The sequence below is a fragment of the Tupaia chinensis genome, unplaced genomic scaffold (assembly GCF_000334495.1).
Source record: "Tupaia chinensis unplaced genomic scaffold, TupChi_1.0 Scaffold000528_1, whole genome shotgun sequence".
NCBI lineage: Eukaryota > Metazoa > Chordata > Mammalia > Scandentia > Tupaiidae > Tupaia > Tupaia belangeri.
In genome coordinates, this window is record NW_006160041.1 from 233,188 (window position 1) to 253,943 (window position 20,756).

Below are 20,756 nucleotides of genomic sequence, written 5' to 3' on the forward strand. Positions count from 1 at the left end.
CAGCGAGCGCGCGCAGATGCGGACCCGCCGGAGGAGACTGTTTGGGAAAGGATTCTCTCGAAAGGGTGGAAAGGATCTTCTTGCTGGGTCCGCTGGGAGTGGAGATACATGAATTTGAGGGATATTGCAGGGGTTGGGGGTTAACCGGGCGGTTTCCATGGCGCCCGGAGCGTGGGGGAGGAATGCACCCCGCAAGCTGTGGCGAAGGACGGGGGCGGGGCGGTCACGTGCGCCCGAGGGGGCGAGGCCCCAGGCCGGCTGGGGAGTGAACTTAGCCGGCGAGGTGGCTGAGAACATTTTCCAGGACGAAAACGCCTTGAGGGGACCCGAGGCAGGAGGGACCAGGAGCGGTCTGAAGCGTCTGCGGCCGACCTGGGGGCAGCGAGCTCCGCGAGTGGCGACAGAGAGTCACAAGAAAAAGTGGGCGCAGGAGCTTGGGGTGAGCGCGGGAGCCCCACTGGCGCCTTTACGTTGTCTCGGATCTGTTTCTTCTGTGGTAGGTGGTGGCAAATGTCCCATCCCCTCTAGGGGACCAGCCAAGGCCACTGTCTGTTAAGACCGCTGCAGTCCTCAGCACCTGTCCAGAGCTCCAGGGGAGGCTGTGGTCATGGTGAATGAAGGTCCCAGCCAGGAGGGCAATAACACCCCATCCCCGGAGTCCGCACTCCAAGCTGACCTCAGCGTCCCGACCCAGCCTAGCATCTCGGCCCATCCCAGCGTCTCCATCCACCCCAGCGTCTCGGCCCACCCCAGCGTCTCCGTCCACCCCAGCGTCTCGGCCCACCCCAGCAGTTCGGCCCACCCCAGTGCCTTGGCCCAACCTGGCGGCTTGGCTCAGCCTAGTGGCTCTGGCCCTGAGGACCTCAGCGTGATCAAGGTGAGCAGGCGCCGTTGGGCTGTAGTCCTGGTATTCAGCTGCTACTCCATGTGCAACGCCTTTCAGTGGATCCAGTATAGCTCCATCAATAACATCTTCATGCACTTCTACGGGGTCAGTGCCTTTGCCATCGACTGGCTGTCCATGTGCTACATGCTGACCTACATCCCTCTGCTCCTGCCAGTGGCCTGGCTGCTGGAGAAATTCGGCCTGCGCACCATCGCCCTCGCCGGCTCTGCGCTCAACTGCATAGGGGCCTGGGTGAAGCTGGGCAGCCTGCGGCCACACCTCTTCCCGGTCACCGTGCTGGGCCAGGTCATCTGTTCCGTGGCCCAGGTCTTCATCTTGGGCATGCCCTCCCGCATCGCGTCTGTCTGGTTCGGGGCTAATGAGGTCTCAACAGCCTGCTCCGTGGCTGTCTTTGGCAATCAGGTGGGTAGAGAAGTTTGTGGACGTTGGGAGGAGTGGGTCTCTTCTCATGGTGGGGCTGGCTGTGTTGGATTGTACCTGTGTGGGAGGCTGTGATGTGGTGACTCTTCAACAGTGTTTGTGACTCTGGGTGGCTTTGTGGCTGGGTGTGACTGACAGTATGACTGGGTGATTGTGACTGGGTGACACTGTAAGAGAAGTGGGAAACAAAAGGAGGGGACCTTTCCTTTCATCCACAGTTTCTCCTCCCCCCTCCCCCCCAGCAGAAAGCATGCTTTGTTGGTGGCATTTCTGAACTCTGGCGTCATTCCACGACTTAGACCTGGGTCTTCAGGAATGCTGTTCTTTCTCTGACAGCAGAATGCCGTTCTTTCTCTGACAGCAGACCGTGGGCATCTGAAGATGCTGGTATCGTCAGAATTTGGCAGGTGTTTCAGGCAGATAACCACCTTCCCATCCTAGAGTGCTGTGTCTCCTGGACTGCGTAGGATTGCAGAGCCGTGCCTGGTGGTGTTTGGCACAGTTCTTACCTTCTTTTACAGACAGCTGAAGCCAGGACAGTGGGAACAATGCTTTGTGCCAACTCCCTCCCTGGGGTTTAGAGCCAAGTCCGACAGGATGGAGTGGAGATGTTGCTCTGAATTCCCAAGTCCTAGAAGGCTCTTGGGGTATAAGTAGCTTGTTTCTTTTTTATTTTTTTAAAGAATTATTTATTTAATTTTATTTATTATTACTATTATTCAATTTGACCAGAGAGAACGTGAAAGTGAGAAAGCAAGTCACCAGGTCTGGGAATTGAACCACGGTTGGCCATGTGGGAATCCAGCACCTTAACTACCATGCCACCTGCTGGGCCCAGTAGTTCATATCTTAATCCTTGCTGTTTTCATCATTTTGGATCCCTGATTATTTGCATCTCAAAATGGTTATGATCCAGAAGGTTGGCATATTATGAATCTGACCGCCTTCTCCAAATATTTGAAGCCAATCATTCTGGGCTGTTTCTTTAGCAGGACCAACACCTTCGGGTCCCACTTCTGTCCAAGCACATGGTAAATGTGGTTGCATATTTAGTAGATGATCAGTAACCCTTAGTTCTCCTAGGCCTGTTTTCTTCTACCAGCAGGTAGATTTCATTTAGAAAACGTAATCTTTCACTTGGAAATTTTTTATTTGGGATAGCAACTTCCTCAAATTTCTCTAAAGGCAAATTTCTATTAATTTCCTCTTCAGTACCAGGAAAGTAGCTTGAGCTAAATTTTCCTGTGCCAGTGACTTCTGTTACTTGGGTAATCACATAAGCAATCAATGAAAGCAAACAGAGAGGCCACCTTTAGCCTGCAAACAAGCCACATAGAAACCCTCACATCGTTTTTATCTATGGGTTTGACTGTTTTGAAGATTGAATTGATTTGAGGCCTGGAGTTGGAACAAGATAGATCTTTTGTTCAGGACAAGTTAAAAATAGGTATTGAGAATGACACTTATCAGCTCTGCTGTCCTTTAAAGTGATAGGCTGGATTTTACTATCACCTGTTATAGCCATACAGGGCTTAGCATACTGGACTTTTCCCTTTTTTTCCCAAGTTTTCTTTCATTTATTTATTCCATGAGTGAGAGATGTGACAAGACAGTATCCGCAACAGGATCTTAGCACTGCAATGTACCTCCAGCCTCAACCAGCCCGGATCGTGGGTACATAGGTGCTCAGGGAGGTCCCTAGACACAAACCTGGGACCTTCCCAGGTAGGTCAGCCTCATAGATAGAGCATTTGTGTTTTACCACTGTGACCCCGTCTGGCTCCATGCATTTTTCCTTTGTGGGAGAAGAGAGCTAGGGGGTGAAGGGTGGGCACTTTCAACCATTATGTGGGGGTGGAATCTCCCTATCAATAGGGTAATAGGAGTCAGACTAGGCCAAACCCACTGTTCAGGAAGGGCAGGACTGCTAACTAGAAGCCCGCAGTTGTCCTGGCAAGACAGATCAGAGATTCTAACACTTTTTTCGTTAACCATAAAACACAGGTGAATAGGTTTTTCACATTCTCACTCACACAGTGTTTTTTTGTTTGTTTGTTTGTTTGTTTTTTGGGGGTTTTTTTGAGAGATTTTTCACTGTAGGGCGCGTGCGCTTCCCCGACAGACAGAGACATAGAGACAGAAAGCGAGAAATCACCCCCCAGGGTAGATGGTCACGCCGCAGCAATCCCTTCTCCTCCATTCTCCTCTCAGGATCTTGGGCACACACGCACACGCGCCCGGCGTGAGTTTTAAGCCACCGGGTCCGGGACACAAACCGTGGTCGACTACGTGGGAGTCCAGCAACATAGCCATTACGCTAACTGCTGGTTCCCCTCACTCACACAGTTTTGAGGGAACTTAATACTAAGTAGATCTGTAACATTTAGTAGGAATAGCTATTATTCCCCACCCCCACCTTCTCTCACTGCCAAGGTCAGGAAATGCTAAGAATTTTACCATTTCAACAGGATATATTTGCATGGTCAGGCCATTTATTTAGTTTTATCATTTAGGCTTAACCCTCTGTGCTGAGTTAAACATTAAGAAAAATGGAATTGTTTATGCCTCCTCAGGTTGAGATGTCTATGTTTGTTTCTGTGTGTGTATTTTAACCTTTTTTCCCTGAGTAAAGAATGGCTAAGTGGAGAAGAAATATTAACAGAGTATTTGGAGCTTTGTTGCTTAGAGAAAAGACTCTACAAAGCTGTCTAAACAGACTTCGGTTGTTCTGCAGAATGATTCTTCTTGGCCTGTAAACTTCGCTCTGACCCTGACCGTGCAGATCACTGCAATCTCTGTACCTGGTAATTCTGACCTCTCCCTCTAAGGCTTCATGCATACTCCACACAGGAGTCTTTGCTGGCTCTAAATCTAGTACTGCATTCATAGTGTGCGTTCAGCAGCACTGGCTTGCACCTACCCTTGCTACACTCTGTGCTTTGGCTGCCAAAATAATGCCTGCCTTCCTAGGTTTGTACCAGGTTTTAAAATTGTACCAGGTACCAAGATTCAGATTAAACAAAGCAAAACAAACAAACAAAGAAAAAAACAGGTGCCAGCAATGTTGTGGTTAAGACACTGGACTCCCACGTGACTGACCACGTTTTGGGTCTCAGACCTGGCAGCTTGAAACATACAGGGTGCGTGCGTGTGTGTGTGTGTGTGTGTGTGTGTGTGTGTGTGCATGCTCGCCCAAAATCCTGAGAGGTGAATGGAGAAGAGATTACGATGTGGCCATGTGGCCATCTCCCCTGGTGGGGGAGGTCAGTGGTGATTTCTCACTTTCTGTCTCTGTCTCTCTGGCAAGTGCATGCACCTATAACAAAAAATTCTCGATAAAAAAAAAAGAGAGAGAGAGAAAACAGGTCATAGTATAGGGGATTTATTTTCAGTTCTCCATTTTGAATATTTTCTTTGCCTAATCTGTAGGGGAAAGAGTGAAGGAGGGAAAGAAATCTTGTATTTATTAAATACCTACTGTGTGCAAGGCACATGGTTTTTTTTGTTTGTTTGTTTTTTGTTTTTTTTGAGAAGTTTTTTCACTATAGGGCGCGTGCGCTCGCCAGACAGACAGAGACATAGAGACAGAAAGCGAGAAATCGCCCCCCAGGAGGGATGGTCACATCACAATCCCTTCTCCTCCATTCTCCTCTTGGGATCTTGGGCACGCACACACACGCACCCGGCGTGAGTTCTAAGCCACCGGGTCCGGGACGCAAACCGCGGTCGACCACGTGGGAATCCAGCGACATAGCCATTACGCTAACTGCTGGTTCCCAAGGCACATGTTATCCATCCTTTAACTTAATCTAGGCCAGCCCTATAGTGCAGTAGTTAAGGGAGCCAGATTCCACGTGATCAACCATGGTTTAAATCCAGCCCCTGAGAAAACACTCTGGGTGTGTGTGTGCATGTACATCTGAAATCCCACTCAGAAGGAAAAATGGAGGAGAAGGGATGGCAGCATAACTATGCTCCTGTTTGGGGGACTACTTTCTCTCTGTCTCCAAGTTCACGTGCCCTCTGGCAATTGAAAAAAAAAAGTTTGAAAAAGAAAAACAGACAAACTGAAAAAAACAGAATCCTGGGGCTGGCAGGTGGCATGGTGGTTGAAACTCTAGACTCCCACATGGCCAAACGGGGTTCAAGTCCTGAACTTGATGGCTTGCTTTCTCATTTTCCCTTTCTCTCTGTCTGTCTCTCTCTCTGGTCAAAATCGAAGAATAATGATAATAAGTAAAATTAAAAATAAATAAATCTTTAAAAACGACAACAGAAAAACACAATCCTTTCAGCAACTCTGTAAGGTAGATGGAACCTGCTGTAGGTGGGGGAACTGAGGTGTAGATAATAAATTGAACAACCTTATCCAAGGTCTTAAAGCTACTGTGCGGTAGAAGGCAAATTAGAACCCAGCTCCTTCGAAACCTATGTCAGTAGGCCAATATCAAGTCCTCCTGTGGATAAAGCATGCTTTTTATTTTATTTATTTATTTATTTTTAAAAAGCCCAGACTCTAAGATTCTAATTTTGCCCGTTATGGCTCAGGGGTAGCTCCCTGGTAATGACAGAGTCTGAGGGCTTAGCATTTGCCTTCTGTTTGGAAGTTCCTGCTAGGGGGCTGTTCTGCTTCCTGTAACTGTGACTCCACATAGGCAAGAAGGTGCAGCTAGAACTTCTGAGAAGAAACTAGTAAATCCTGAGCTGGGGTGAGAGGGAGAAGGCGAGCCTTCACACTATGCCCAAGGCTCTTCCTTCTCTTGGTATGCCCTGACCAGTTGTTCCCAGGTGGTAACAGCCTGACATTTTTTAGGAACACTTAGAGCATTGTTTCAAGGAAAAATGATCTGTGTGGGGTTTTGAATGACATGCACACATTGCAGTTGTACAAGGGTGGGAAGAAAGCTTATATAGCATGTGGCATGGAATGGAATTGATGGCAAGAGTGCTGCAAGAGATGGCCAAGGTCAGCCCGACCCTAGATGAGGCTCCTGCAGCACAGAGGGGGAATCTTTGGGCAGCTCATAGCACAGTGCCACCCAGCAGAGTAGGAGAGAATACATTTGCTTTCAGAAAATACAATGACCTTATAGAACCAGTTTTGTAGAAGCCATAGCTAGCTATCTAAAATAGCATTATCCAGTACAAATTTAATGCAAGGGGATCAGCTGTTGTGTAATGGTTATGTCGCTGGACTCCCATGTAGTCGACCGTGGTTTGAGTCCCAGACCCTGTGGCTTAAATTCACTCTGGGCACATGTGCGTGCATGCCCAAGATCCCAAGAGAAGAATGGAGGAGAAGGGATTGTAGTGTGGCCATCCCCCCAGGGGGTAATTTCTTGCTTTCTGTCTCTCTGTCTCTCTATGTCTTTCTGGTGAAAAATACAAAAAGCAAAAAACAAACAAACAAAAGGGCTAATTGTATCCAAGAAAATTAAAATTTATTTAAAAAAAAAGAAATTTAATGCAAACCACAAATGCTAGACACATATGTAACTAAATTTTCACGTAGCTACATTCAAACTGTAAGTAGGGGCCGACAGTTGGCATGGTGGTTAAAGTACTAGACTCCCACATGGCTGACTGCAGTTCGAGTCCCGAACGTGGCAGCCTGTTTTCTCTCTGTTTCTCTCTGGTCAAATTGAAAAAGAAGAATAAATAAAGATAAAATAAATAATTCTTTAAAAAATCTAAGTGTAAAAAAAAAAGAACTGGTGACATTAGTGTTTTATTTATATATGTAGTTAAATTAATGATAAGAGCATGTATGTGCACAGCAGAAAGAGAGAGAACAACGCTTGGCAGGGTCTTGTCATTGCCACAGTTCCTTTCTAGCCCTCCAGCTCAAGATCAGGTAGGCCAGGGATCTGAACCTGCTGTAAGCCCCGTGGTTTCTAGCACCACAGTTCATTATGTTACCTAAGACACCACAGAGGCTAGGCCTAGTAACATATTTTAACCCAAAATATTATATAAATATTTCAGTATACTAAAATTACTAATATGCTATTTTACGTTCTTTTTATTACTAAGTCTTTGGAAACTGTATATATTTATAGAGTGACCACATTTTCCAAAAGTGATAGGCTCTGCTTTTTAAACGGTTGGAGACATAAGTCTAGAACGATCATGGTATTTCAGCAGTGGAAATCCGTTTCTAACAGATGAAGATGGACTCCAGGAAGGTGACCCCAGCCTTGAGGAGGTTGTGTTTGCTGGACTAGTTGATCATATGATGTCACCCAGAGAGGCTGAGAGTTTCTTTTCTGTTGTTATTTATCTATTTATATTTTATTCATGAGAGAATGTTCATGCATGCTGGAGGGGTGAGGCACCCTCGATGGGGTCTTGTCACATCTTATTCCCCTCTCCCTAGCCCTCTAGATCGTCAGGAGCTTGGTCATGTATGTATCTGGCGTGTTTTCGAATCACTCAGGATCAGAACCCCTGGTTGGCCATGTAGCTTCCAGCGCTGCAGTTTGGCATCTACTGTGCTACTGAGGCTGAACTGGAGCTAGAGAGGCTGAGATTTCTGAGGTTCCTTTGAGAATCAGAGTCATAAAGTGGGTGTTCGGCCTGGTCTTGTTCTAAAATTGTGGCCACTTGAGCGTGTTAAAGTTCAGGTTTATCATTCTGGATCTCTAATGTCAGAGGCCTTTCAAGGTCTGAGTGAGTGGTGGGGGTGGGTAAAGGCAAACTCTCTCTCTTGTTCACTTGTGATTGTCATTGTTACATCACACAAAGTTTTGGCCTGCATGACTGAACACTCTCTGACCTTCCATCATGCATTGGAAAACAGGAATGGGAAAGCGGAATAAGGCTAGTGGTGACCAAAATGAGATGGAGTAGGCTCAGGACCACCCTGGCCAATGCTCATAGGGACCACTTGGCATATGAAAGAGTGAGGTGGGCTTAGTAGAAGAGATACTGGAGTGTGCTGGGGTCCCAGCTGGTGGGAGACCACACATCCCAGCTGCTTCAGCTCCCACTAATCATCAATGTATAAAGCATGACTCAGTGTTGTTAGATCTTATTTATTTGTTTTTTTTTTCTTTTTAGAGAATCTTTTTGTTTTGTTTTGTTTTGTTTTGTTTTGTTGCTATAGGGCACATTCGCTTGCCAGAGAGACAGAAAGCGAGAAATCACCCCTCAGGGGAGATAGCCACGCCGCAGTCCCTTCTCCTCCTGGGATCTTGGACATGCACGCACATGTGCCTGGCCTGAGTTTTAAGCCACCGGGTCTGGGACTCAAACCATGGTTGACCACATGAGAGTCCAGCAACATAACTTTTACACCGTCTGCTGGTCTCACAGATCTTTTTTAAAAGAGAAACTAGAAATTCAGATTTTTAAAAATTGTGAGAGACAGACAGAGAGAGGAAGAAAGCACCCCACCTCCCATTGGAATGGAGTCACACTGCAACTCCTTCTTCACTTCTCCATCCTACTGGATTTGGGTCATACGTGTACATGTGCCTGGTGTGTTTTTCTAGCTTCTGGAACTGTGATTTGAACCACATGGTTGGTCCTGTGACATCTGGCTCCTCTAACTACTGTACTATGGGCTAAATCCAGAAATACAGATTTTAATGTGAAATCTACTTTTGTAATTATACCAAAAAATAATATATGACATAATATTTATCATTTTAACCATTCATAAGTATACAACTCAATGGCATTCTATATAGTCACAATATTGTATAATAGTCATCACTATTTATATCTAAAAGTTTTCATCATCCCCGACAAAAACACTGCACCCATTAAACAATAATACCTCCCTTCCCTCTCCCTCCAGGTCCTGGTAACTCCACGTTCTGTCCCTATACATTTGCCTCTTCTAGATACCTCATATACTTAAGTGGATTCATATACTTGCTTTGTATCTGCCACGTGACAGCTGTTTTGTAAATGCTGATAATTAATTCACAAATTGTTATTTTAAAATAGAAATATATTCTGTGTCTTAAAAACTGTGGATCAGATAAAATTGCCAGTTGGAGACTGGGGGAAAACATGGAACTGAATTCCACTTCTGCTCTCTCCTTCCTTAGAAAACCCTCACCAAGGATGTGGGTGGATAGACACACACTCTGAGGCCAGCAATTCAGAGGAGGAAACTAGTCCAGTACTCCCCAAAAGTGGCTGATGCTTTGTCTCACCCCTGGGACTAGGTGGAAGTACAGATGCCTGGGCCCCCACATGGACGTCCTTCACCTCAGTCACAGGGGAGAGGCTCAGGGTGCTGCAGTTTCAACTGGTCCCTAGGTGAGGCTGCTGATCAGGTATTCTTTGAAATACCTGGAGAGGATCGCACACATGGGAAGGGACTGTCATGTGTGAAACCATGTTCTTGTCAGGGCTTGTTTATGTATTACGAGTTTGCTGTATGCTGAGTCCAGAGTCCAGGTGAAAGCACTGGGACTGTAGGCCACTCATCCTTCAGACCAAGGGGGAGGCTGGACTTGGCAGTGGGACTCATAATTCTGATCGTGTTAAGGTGCAGAAAATATACTCAAAATTCTTGTGGTGGGGATGTGAAGCCCTGACAGACAGAGAGGTAAAACCACTGCATATGCTCCTAATCCTTTATTTCTTCGAGACTCAACCCGGTGTACTAGAGGAGGCTGAGAATGGTTTGGCCCAACATCTGGCTTGGCTTTGTTGTCTTGTCAGGACTTCTTATAGGTGCTGGATAATTCTAGGCAATCAAGCCTAAGTCTTCACTTTAGGAATCTGTTTTTAGCTATGGTTAAAAGTGATGCATAACATAATATTTCTCATTTTAACTATTCATAAGTGTACCATGCAGTACATTTGCAAGGTTGTGTAACTGATACTTTTGTTTGTACCCCAAACTTTTTTATGACCCCCAACAAAAACCTGTACCCTCCTCCTTCCCTACTCCTCCCCAGCCTGACTTCCTGCTGTGGCCAGTCTAGCTCCATAACTATCTCCATAAGAATATATCATTCAGGGAATAAGACTTAGTCAATGGAGAGTGAGGCCACCAAGATGGTATGAACTAGGAAGCTCTAGATCACCATTCTTCCATTAAAACATTATGTAAACAATTAGGAATTATACAACTTCTTCAAAATAACTTCTTTATAGGAGTTCTGGAAATATCCCAGGCATATCTAACCTAATCAAGAAAAAGCCACATTCAAAAGATAGGAAATTTCATGTTTGTTTAATTCACCCTTGCCCACCTCTTCCCCCATGCTCTGCTTTGCAGTTTCAAGTTCTCTTCTGCAAGGTGGAGAAAGCAGAGCAGATTGAATTTGCAACATTGTAACCTGGTTTAACTCAATTGTATTTCCATACAGTAAGAAAGAGCAATCCAAAAAGAAAATTTGGAAAATAATTTCATTTACAATAGTGCCCCCTGCCCCACAAAAAAAAAAAAAAAAAAAAAAAAAGAGAAACCCCTAGGAATAAACTAAGGATGTGAAAGTCTTGCATACTGGAAACTACAAAACACTTCTGAAAGAATTTTTTAAAAGATATAAGTAAATGGAAAGATATCCTATGTTCATGGATTAGAAGACTTAATAATGTTAAGATGTCAATACTACTCAAAGTGATCTACAAAATTTCATGCAATCCTTTTCATGTTGTAGTGGAAGACCCTGGTAAAATCGAATATCTGCGTGGGTCCATCTATAATATTTTTTACTTGCTTTCTTATTGACAGCAACCAATAATTTTTAAAACTGCAGAAGAGCAAGCTTTCAAAATGTAAACACTTTATCTGTTTACCAACCCTTAGCTAGCTCTGTTCTGGTTCACTGGCCAGCATATGGTTCGGGTCATTCTGTCCTTTGTAGATGAAGATGCTCTGTAGGTCATACCTTTAAAGACTGCCCTTTTTGACCAATGTAAAGAAGTGGTTATTATGTAAGACCTTGGAGCCTTGTTGCCAGCACCTCATATGATGGGGTCTTTCCGCTTAGGACTGCAGGACTTAGCCTTGTTCCCTGAAGGACCTGATTGCCTTAGGATTCAGTTCCTAGCTTGCAAAAAGTAATTTGTATTCAAAAGAAATTAAAATACCAAATTGAAATCTTAAAAAAAAAAAATTCATGCAATCCCTGTCAAATTCCCACTGATATTTTTCACATAAATAGAAAATTCTATCCTAAAATTTATATGGAAGTTCAAGAGACTCTGAATAGCCCAACAATCTTGAAAAGAAAAAGAAAAAAGAAAGAAAGAGTTAGAGGTCTCACAGCTTTCTTTCTTTTTTCTTTTCTTTCTTTTTTTTTGGGGGGGGGAGAGATTTTCACTGTAGGGCGCGTGCGCTCGCCAGACAGAGAGAGAGAGAGAGACAGAGAGACAGAAAGCAAGAAATTAGGGATTGTGACATGGCCATCCCCCCTGGGGGGTGATTTCTCGCTTTCTGTCTCTATGTCTCTCTCTGTCTGTCTGGCGAGCGCACGCGCCCTACAGTGAAAATCTCTCCCCCCCCCAAAAAAAAAGAAAGAAAAGAAAAAAGAAAGAAAGCTGTGAGACCTCTAACTCTTTCTTTCTTTTTTTTTGGGGGGGGGAGAGATTTTCACTGTAGGGCGCGTGCGCTCGCCAGACAGAGAGAGAGAGAGAGACAGAGAGACAGAAAGCGAGAAATCACCCCCCAGGGGGGATGGCCATGTCACAATCCCTTCTCTCCAATCTCTTGGGATTTTGGGCATGAACAAACATGTGCCCAGCATGAGTTTGAAGCTAACATGTCTAGGATTCAAACCACAGTCAGCTATGTGGGAGTCCAGTGATGTAACCATTATACCACCTGCTGGTCTGAGAGGTCTCACACTTTCTGACTTCAAAACTTGACGCGAGCGGGAATCAGCAGTTAGCGTAATGGCTATGTCACTGGACTCCCACGTAGTTGACTGTGGTTCAAGTCCTGGACCCGGTGGCTTAAACTCACGCCGGGCGCGTGTGCGTGCGTGCCCAAGATCCTGAGAGAATAATGGAGGAGAAGGGATTGCAGCGTGGCCATCCCCCTCTGGGGGGTGATCTCTCGCTTTCTGTCTCTCTGTCTCTGTCTGTCTGGTGAGTGCATGCGCCCTATAGCAAAAACCTCTTAAAAAAAAAAACAAAAACAACTTGACATGAGCTTCAGTAATCAAGGCAGTATGGGATCACCATAAAGACAGACATATAGATCAAGGGAATGGAAAGGAAGTCCAAAAATAAACCCTCATATATATAGTCAGATTATTTTCAAAGAGGGTGTCCAGACCATTCAATGGAGAAAAGGCCGTTTTTTCAACAAACTGTTTGGAAAATTGGACATTGTCCTGAAAAAGAATGAGGAATTACCTCAAAATGGATTAAAGACTTAAAAGCTAAAGCTATAGGGGCCTGCAGTTAGTGTATAGCACATGTCGCTGAACTCCCACGTAGTCAACTGCAGTTCGTGTCCCAGACCCGGTGGCTTAAACTCACACCGGGCATGTGTGCGTGTGTGCCAAAGAGAAGAGAATGGAGGAGAAGGGATTGCTGCGTGGCCATCCCCCCTGGGGGGTGATTTCTTGCTTTCTGTCTCTCTGTCTCTCTCTCTCTCTCTGTCTGGCGAGCGCACGCACCCTATAGCAAAAACCTCTTTTTTAAAAAAAGCTAAAGCTATAAAACTCTTAGAAGAAAACATGGGAAAAACTTGGATATTGGACTTGGTAATGAGTTCTTAGATACAATACTAAAAATAAAGATATCAAAAGAAAAAAATAGATAAACTAGGTTACATAAAAATGAAAAAACTGGGACCAGCAGTTGGCATAATGGCTATGTCGCTGGACTCCCAGGTAGTCCACTGCAGTTCGAGTTCTGGACCCGGTGGCTTAAACTCATGCCAGGTGCGTGTGTGTGCGTGCCCAAGATCCAGAGAGGAGAATGGAGAAGAAGGGATTGTGGCATGGCCATGTCCCCTGGGGCGTGATTTCTCGCTTTCTGTCTCTCTGTCTCTCTCTGTCTTTCCAAAGAACAGATAAACAAAATGTGGTATATTCATACAATGGAATATTATTCTGATACAAGCTACAGCATAGATGAACCTTGATGACATTATGCTAAATGAAATAAGCCCATCACAAAAAAGACAAATGCTGTATGATTCCACTAATGGTATGTTTTAGTTTTTTTTTTCCTCACACTAACTGATTCTCCAACTTTCTGGACACCAGTTGGCTGTCCTTCAGTTCAGTTCAGTTCTGACACTAACTGCCTCCACTTTAGACTGTCTTTGTAGGTCCTGAAGGCCACCCATTCTTCTCACTAACCAGTTCTAAGTTGGGAGCCTCTCCTCATGTTGGATAATTTGTTACAACAGCTCTCAGCACTCACAGGAAAACATTTTACATTTAGTTGTTTATTGTAAGAATATTATAAGGAACTACCAAATGAGAGATGCATAGGGCGAGGTAAGCAGAGTTGGATATGAAGCTTCCATGCCCTCTCTAGGCCTAGAAGTTCTACCAGCCTGGAAGCTCTGAGGCTTATTGTTCAGGAGTTTTTGTCCAGCTCAATCTCCAGCCCTGGCCCCTCCAGGGGTGGTGAAAAGGGGTGGAGTTGAGCTAACATTCCCACCCTGGAATCATTCGGTTTTGATGATCAGCCCCATCCTGAGGCTATCTAGGGATCACAGCGTAAGTCACCTCATTAACATAAATTTAGGTATTTTGGAGCGCTTTAGAAATAAAGACACTCCTATCAGGAAATACCAAGGATCTGTGGAGCACAGGGCCAGAAATGGAAGACAAAGACCAACTTTGACTTGACTCAATCTTCCTCCTGTGAAAAAAAAGCTATCAAGTATTTACTCTGTGCCTGGAATTGTGCCACAGAGCCAGGTGACTGAGAATACTGTCTTTGGGTCTGTGTACCCTTTGACAAGTCCCGTAACTTTCCTAAATTGTGTCTTCTTTGGTCGATGGGAGGTAATACTGGCTACTGCCAAAGGTAGGAGTGAGGATTAAATAAGAGAACGTGTGGAGAGCATTTATCTGGCAGAGTTTATCAGATAAGAAATGCTCATTGAAGAACAGATGTTCTCCATAAAGATAATTGCTTCTGTCTTTTGGGGATTACCAATCCAGAAGGAGAGGTCAATACTTAAACCTCTCTTAGTAATTTTTTTTTTTTTTTTTTTTTTTTGAGAGACTATAGGGTGCACGTGTTCACCAGAAGACAGAGAGTAACAGAGAGACAGAAAGTGAGAAATCACCCTCTGGTGGGGGGCAGCCACGCCACAATCCCATTTCTTTCATTCTCCTCCCAGGATCTTGGGCACTCAGGTACACATGCCTGACGTGAGTTTGAGGCTGCCGGATCCGTAACTCAGCCACAGTCCACCATGTGGGAGTTGAGTGATGTAATCGCTATGCCATCTGCTAGTTCCAAACTTCTCTTAGTATTACCACGTGGCAGGCTAAAGGCTATATGTGCACTGGTGGTCAGTGGTCATGGGACGAGGGAGGACATTGCCCCAGCATGTGCAAGCAGCCCAGCTTCCCTGAAGAGGTGAAGGTTGAGATGATTCTTAATAATGTACGTGACCAGGATTTGGATGCAGAGGGGAGGGTGGGCCATTCCAGGAAGTTTCCAGGCAGTATCCTGTTAGGGACTTGTCTCTCCTGAGAGCTATTGAAACTAAATGCAGTGCAAGTGCTGGGAGATGCTGTTATTTTCCCAGAGTGTGGTGAGGAGAGCCATTGTCTATGATGAAGACTTGGGGCTCTAGGGTGACATAGATGTTGGGTCAACCCCCCCCCACCTGCTCATCAGACTTTAATCTCACAAACCTATACTGCTGAAGGAAGGGGGGCTTCCAGGCTTATCAGGTGTCCACAGCTGTTTTCCACTGCCTGGTTCTTGATCTTTGTCCAGCAATGCACTTAACAGGATATCCTTCCCTTGACTTCGGCTCCCCCCACATCAAACAGCCCACATGGGGGCCGAGTGGTAGCACAGTGGTAAAACACGATACTCTGTGAGGCTGGCCCATGTGGGAGGGTTTGGGGGTCACAATTGGAAACCTCGCCAGATACTTGCATGCCTGTGATCTGGGGCTGGTTGAGGCTAGGGGTGGATTGTGGCTATCAAGACTGTGTTGGGGGTTTTCTCCCATGCCCCCCTCATATGGAAAAAATAAATAAACTTTAAAAAAAAAAAAGCTCATGTGAATTGCAGGGTGAAGGTTGAAGACCCCGCAGGGATAATAAAGAATCACAGAGTTAAGGTGGAAACTGGTGTTTTCTCTGCCTCCTGACTTAATGTAGCACCATTAGCAAACTTTATCTGATGGAACATCTTCCTTCCTTCCATTCTGCAGAACTAAGGGCCTTTTTTTTTTGGAGAGGTTTTTGCTATAGGGCACGTGCGCTCGCCAGACAGACAGAGAGAGACATAGAGACAGAAAGCGAGAAATCACCCCCCAGGGGGGATGGCCACGCTGCAATCCCTTCTCCTCCATTCTCCTCTCGGGATCTTGGGCATGCACGCACACGCGCCCGGCGTGAGTTTTAAGCCACCCGGTCCGGGACGCAAACCGCAGTCGACTACATGGGAGTCCAGCGACATAGCCATTACGCTAACTGCTGGTCCCCTTCTTTTTTTTTTTTTTTAAGGGCCTTTTTTTGAGTAAGCCATTCAGAACAGGAGGGCTCCTTGCAGGCTTCGGTGGCCCACACAGACTCTGCTTTCTGACCTGATTACAGGCATCTTTCCTTCTTTATGCTGCGTGGAAACGTGAGCTCAGCCTCGCAGCCCCCCTTTCTCCCTAGTTTTCTCTATGACCTCGCACCAGCCAGTTGGCAGATAGTGGCAGCACCATCACTCTCTGTGTTTAAGGAAGGGGAAATAGATGAGGTGGAATCCCACTTGCCTACCATCTTTTCGAGATTAGAAGCGTGTCACTGAGCCTCATGATGGGAGCAGAGTTTGCTTTGGTTCCCATCTGACTCCTCTCTAGAGAGAAGGTAAACCCAACCCATTTCAGTTCCAGGAGACATCACTTTTGATTGGACAGTCCGTGCTGGCTCCAGGAGGGAGGGGCCAGAAGCTAGTGTGAGGCGGAGGCCTGCTTATCCTCCTTTTCGACACTTCTCCCCCCTGGAAATTCCTGGTTACTGCCCAGAATGACTGGGTTGGCACAGCTGGGTCTTCTTTGGTGACTGTAGGGGCAGCTAGGTGTGCACAAGGCTGTTTGCTGTTCCCATCTACTTTCTACTTTAAACATGTAGGAAGTGAGCAGCCATGAGTCATGCGGGCTAAAGCAGGGCCCATTCCCTTGGACTGTTTTTCAGGGTAGTGGCTGCCCCTTGAGCAACCCAGTCCTCTTTAGATTTTTGTCCTGGACTTCCTGTTTGGTGCTGGATGTGTCATTGGTGGAGCCACCCCGCTGAGCACACTCAGGGAACCATTCCTTTTCTGCTGAGGAACTAGACTCTCCCACCATCCCTGCCTAGAACACATGGTCGAAAACAGCAGCTGAGAATTGTCTCTCGGTTCCCTTCCTTAGGCTGTGGAGAGCAAGCCTTCCTATAGAGTGACTCATGGATATCCAGCACTAGACTACCTGGTGTTCATGAAAAAATGCAAATTCCTGGGCACCAGTTCAAGCCCAAGGCATTCGCTTCTCTGGAGTGGGACCCAGGAATCTGTGTTGGGATTCTCCTTCAGGGATTCTGATGCCCACTGAAGTTAGAACTCCTGAAGCCATAGAAGCTTGACGCAGCTCTGCCGGCAGCTGTGTCTGAAGCTTCCAGGATCATCTTCGGTCGTCAGCTTCATTATCTATAATAACAATATCAGCTTCTCGGGGTTGCCATGCAAGTTAAATGACGCAGTATATATGTGAAAGGTCCTAGAACCAGATAAGTCCTGTATTTGCTGAATCCACATCTATCTTCTCCCTCTCCAGCAAACTCATGCTCTGCAACATGTTTTCTTCTTTTTTCATGGGAGAATGTATACACTGAGAGAAAGAGCGAGAAAGAGAGGGGAGCACCTTCACAGAGTCTGTTCACAACACAGTCCCCTTTCTGTCAGATCTTGGGCACTCATGTGTCCTGTGTGTTTCACTTTGACTGGGCCAAGGATTCACATCTCAGTCACTTTGTGGGATCTAGTTTCTTTTTCTTTTTCTTTCTTTTTTTTTTTTTGGAGAGGTTTTCACTATAGGGCGCGTGCGCTTGCCAGACAGACAGATAGAGACATAGAGACAGAAAGCAAGAAATCACCCCCCAAAGGGGATGGTCACGCCACAATCCCTTCTCCATTCTCCTCTCGGGATCTTGGGCATGCACGCACATGCGCCCGGCGTGAGTTTTAAGCCACCGGGTCCAGGATGCGAACCGCGGTCTACTACGTGGGAATCCAGTGACATAGCCATTACGCTAACTGCTAGTTCCCTAGCTTTTTCTTTTAAAAATTTTTTTTAAAATTTACTGGACAGTGCATGTGCTCATCAGAGACAGAGAGAGAAGGAAAGTGAATAATCACCCCCCAGGGGAGGTGGCCAAGCTATAATCCCTTCTCCATTCTCCTCTTGGGATTTTGAGCATGCACACATATACATATACCAAGCATGATCTTTAAGCTCCTGGGTCTGGGACTTGAACTGCATAGCTGCCCATGTATGATCCAGCCCCCTTATCTACCATACCACCTGGTGGCCCAGAATCCAGCTTCTTTTGAGCAGCGCATCACTGCTGCTCCATGGAGCTGACCCTACAACATTCTTGCTAGTGTCTAGATTTCAGCAACTCTTTTCATTCAGGGCATCTCTGGTTCTCTCTGGAGTTTTGTTTGACATAACCTTCTTCCTGGTGTCATGAGTTGGGAACTTAAGCAGACCTGCCTGTCCACTCTCTCTGCTAGTGAGTGAGCTAGGTTGGGGCCAGTATCATCATGCTTCTTGGTAGCTTCCACCAGCACCGGGGCCCTGAGACACAGGCCTGAAGAGGCCATGGCTGGCGCACAGGTGGGACTGAACAACATTTATATGGAGAGATAGATGATGCAACTTTGTGATTCAGGGGTTCTGGCTTTGTACTTAGCATTCTTTTCACCACCAGTGTCTATTGCTTCACTGAAGGCTTTTGGGCATCATCTTCTTACTGTGGGAGGAAGATTCTAGCACATCTTTGTTATTACCGTTTAATAACTTGCCAGCTGTGGCTCAGGAGGATGGGAGAAGGATGCAGCCTAACTCAGCCCTCTTAGTCTTTCTCACCTTTTATATGTAAGTCAGCCCCTTGACGATGCTCCCCTCCCTATTTTCTTAAGCCTTTGGAGTGAGAAGAGCCACGGATGGTAAAGCTCCCACTCTGTGGCTGTCTGAGCTCCTTAGTGGGTGGTGGTTAAGGCCTGGGAAGACTTGGGGTTTCTTGTTCTCTGGAGCCCCTCCTTCTCCTCTAGCCCTCAACAGCCTCACGCATCCTGTGTGTCCCTAAGAGACATTCCCAGCTTCTGGCTTGATATGTGGTCTTGAAAGACATCTCAATAACGCCTTGTTTCTTCGTGGACTAGGGACAGTCCTTGCTAATGTTTGGTGCTGTCATGGCTGTTGTTGAGAGGAAAGGAAGTTGTGTTCTCAGGTCCAGATCACTGGCTGGATGACTGTCTTTGGACCAAAGAGGCTCTTCCATCCTCTCCTCTCACTAGGCCACCTTCTGACTCACTGTCCAGAAAGAACTTTGATAAGCGTGCCAAGGAAGTATGTTATCTGACTTATAATGACCCAGACACACCCCAGGCAGCTCACAGGACACTATATTCCTCAGTTGCAAGTTACCCCACCAGATCCTGGATCTGCTTGAGCCTCCGACCATGTCGTCCTGGACTGTGCTGCTACTCGGTACCTTACTGAGATTCAGCATGGTTCCTTGAAAGAGAGCGGGGCTGGGAGTGGGACATCAGAGTCCTGATGTTGACTTGTGACTTCAAGTTGCTGAAACTCGGCTATGACGTAGAGAAGACATTGTAGTCCTTTGGGGGTTCTGCTGCCTTATCTGGACATTGGGTACTCTGCTATGACCTCACTGGGTTGTTTTGAGGCTCAGGTAACATGTTGTGTGTATGGGTGCCTTGAAAATGGTGAAATATTTATTGTGCAAATGTTGATTTTTTAAGTGCCTTTTCTAGATCTTTTAAAAGGAAGAGACTCAGACTGACTCCATGGCCTTGGTGGTTAAGGTGATTAAGCTAGCTGGATCCCACATGGCCTACCAAGTGGTTCAAATCCTGGACCTGGCAGTTTGAGAAACACACTGGACATTTGTGTATGTGTGCCCAAAGTCCTGAAAGCAGGGAGAGATGAAGAAGAAGGGATTGAGGTTTGGTCCTTTCCTTGGGGGTGCTTTCTCTTCCTCCATTTCTCTCTGTTGAATGCACGTGCCTGTCTCTCTTTGGTGAGTGCACGTGCACTCTAGCAAAATAAAATAAAAAAAAAAAAAAAAGGAAAATGACTCTGGACTTTCTCCTTGGCCAAGAGAATAAAAAGGCTTCCCTGTACACACATCATTTCCTAGCTATCTGGTGAAGTGCAACCTTAGATTAGGGGCCACACCCTCCATTTAGAAGGCTCAGCACTTTGGCTTTTATTACCCCCCTTGTTCTGAGTAAGTTCTGGTCATTCTGGCTATAGAAGCCTCTCCAAGAACCTCTGGGTTCCTGAGCATCCCACTCATTAGTAAAGAGAGGAAGTAGTAACTGCTGATTTGATCCTTTTGAGCTGAGCCATTCTGCAACTCTGGGAGTTCTTTGTGGCATTCTGGTTCCTGTTGATTCTAAGAAAAATCTCACAGCCTATAGAAGTAGGAGTAGTCTCCACCCTCAAGAAGTTAGAACCTGGGTGGGAGTTTTCTCCTAAAGTCCTGCGTCTTGATCTTACCAAGATTTTCCTAGCCCTTCACAGTTAGCAAATGACAGTGATCAATGGTAATAAGTGGGGTTTGATGGGGGGGGGGGACCATATCGAAGATATTAAAGCTTGTATGAAGATGTTTCACTTTCTCTTCTGCAAGTTCATCCTTTATGTCTCCTAGGATGTAGGGAACTCCATTATCTGTCCTTGGTATGCTGGTCCTGTATTCTCAGATATCCCAAAGAACCCATGGCCTTTGTTAGGGTACCCCATCCAAGAGATGCCTTGCAGATAACCCACACAGGCCTCTCGCCATCCAGTCTTCTCACTTTGAATCCTACTTGACTTGGATTCCATCCCTTCCCTTTATCTCCTCAAAAGACAAATGAGAAAAGCTCTCATCTCCTTAGACTATCATATGGATCTTTGTCTTGTTTTTGAGACAGTTCACTACAGCCTTTACTTATACAACATTTGTTCTGTGCCAAGCAACATTCTGAACAGTGGCAATTAAGCAGCAATTGGGGAAGGGAAGGTCCCCTGCACTCCTAAAGCTCA

At 45.9% G+C, this 20,756-nt stretch overlaps 1 protein-coding gene across 2 annotated transcripts in view; it reads left to right on the forward strand.

Moving 5' to 3' along the window:
* The first annotated feature begins 208 nt into the window (after window positions 1-208).
* Window positions 209-20,756, forward strand: part of FLVCR2 (FLVCR choline and putative heme transporter 2) — a 70,149-nt gene continuing 49,601 nt past the window's right edge. Inside the window, exon 1 of one of the 2 annotated variants that reach the window (XM_014591069.2) lies at window positions 209-1,309. In XM_014591069.2, coding sequence (XP_014446555.1) covers window positions 608-1,309 — 702 coding nt within the window. In that variant the 5' untranslated portion in view covers window positions 209-607. The remainder of the gene's footprint in view (window positions 1,310-20,756) is intronic. The other variant, XM_006157038.3, reaches the window with a different exon arrangement.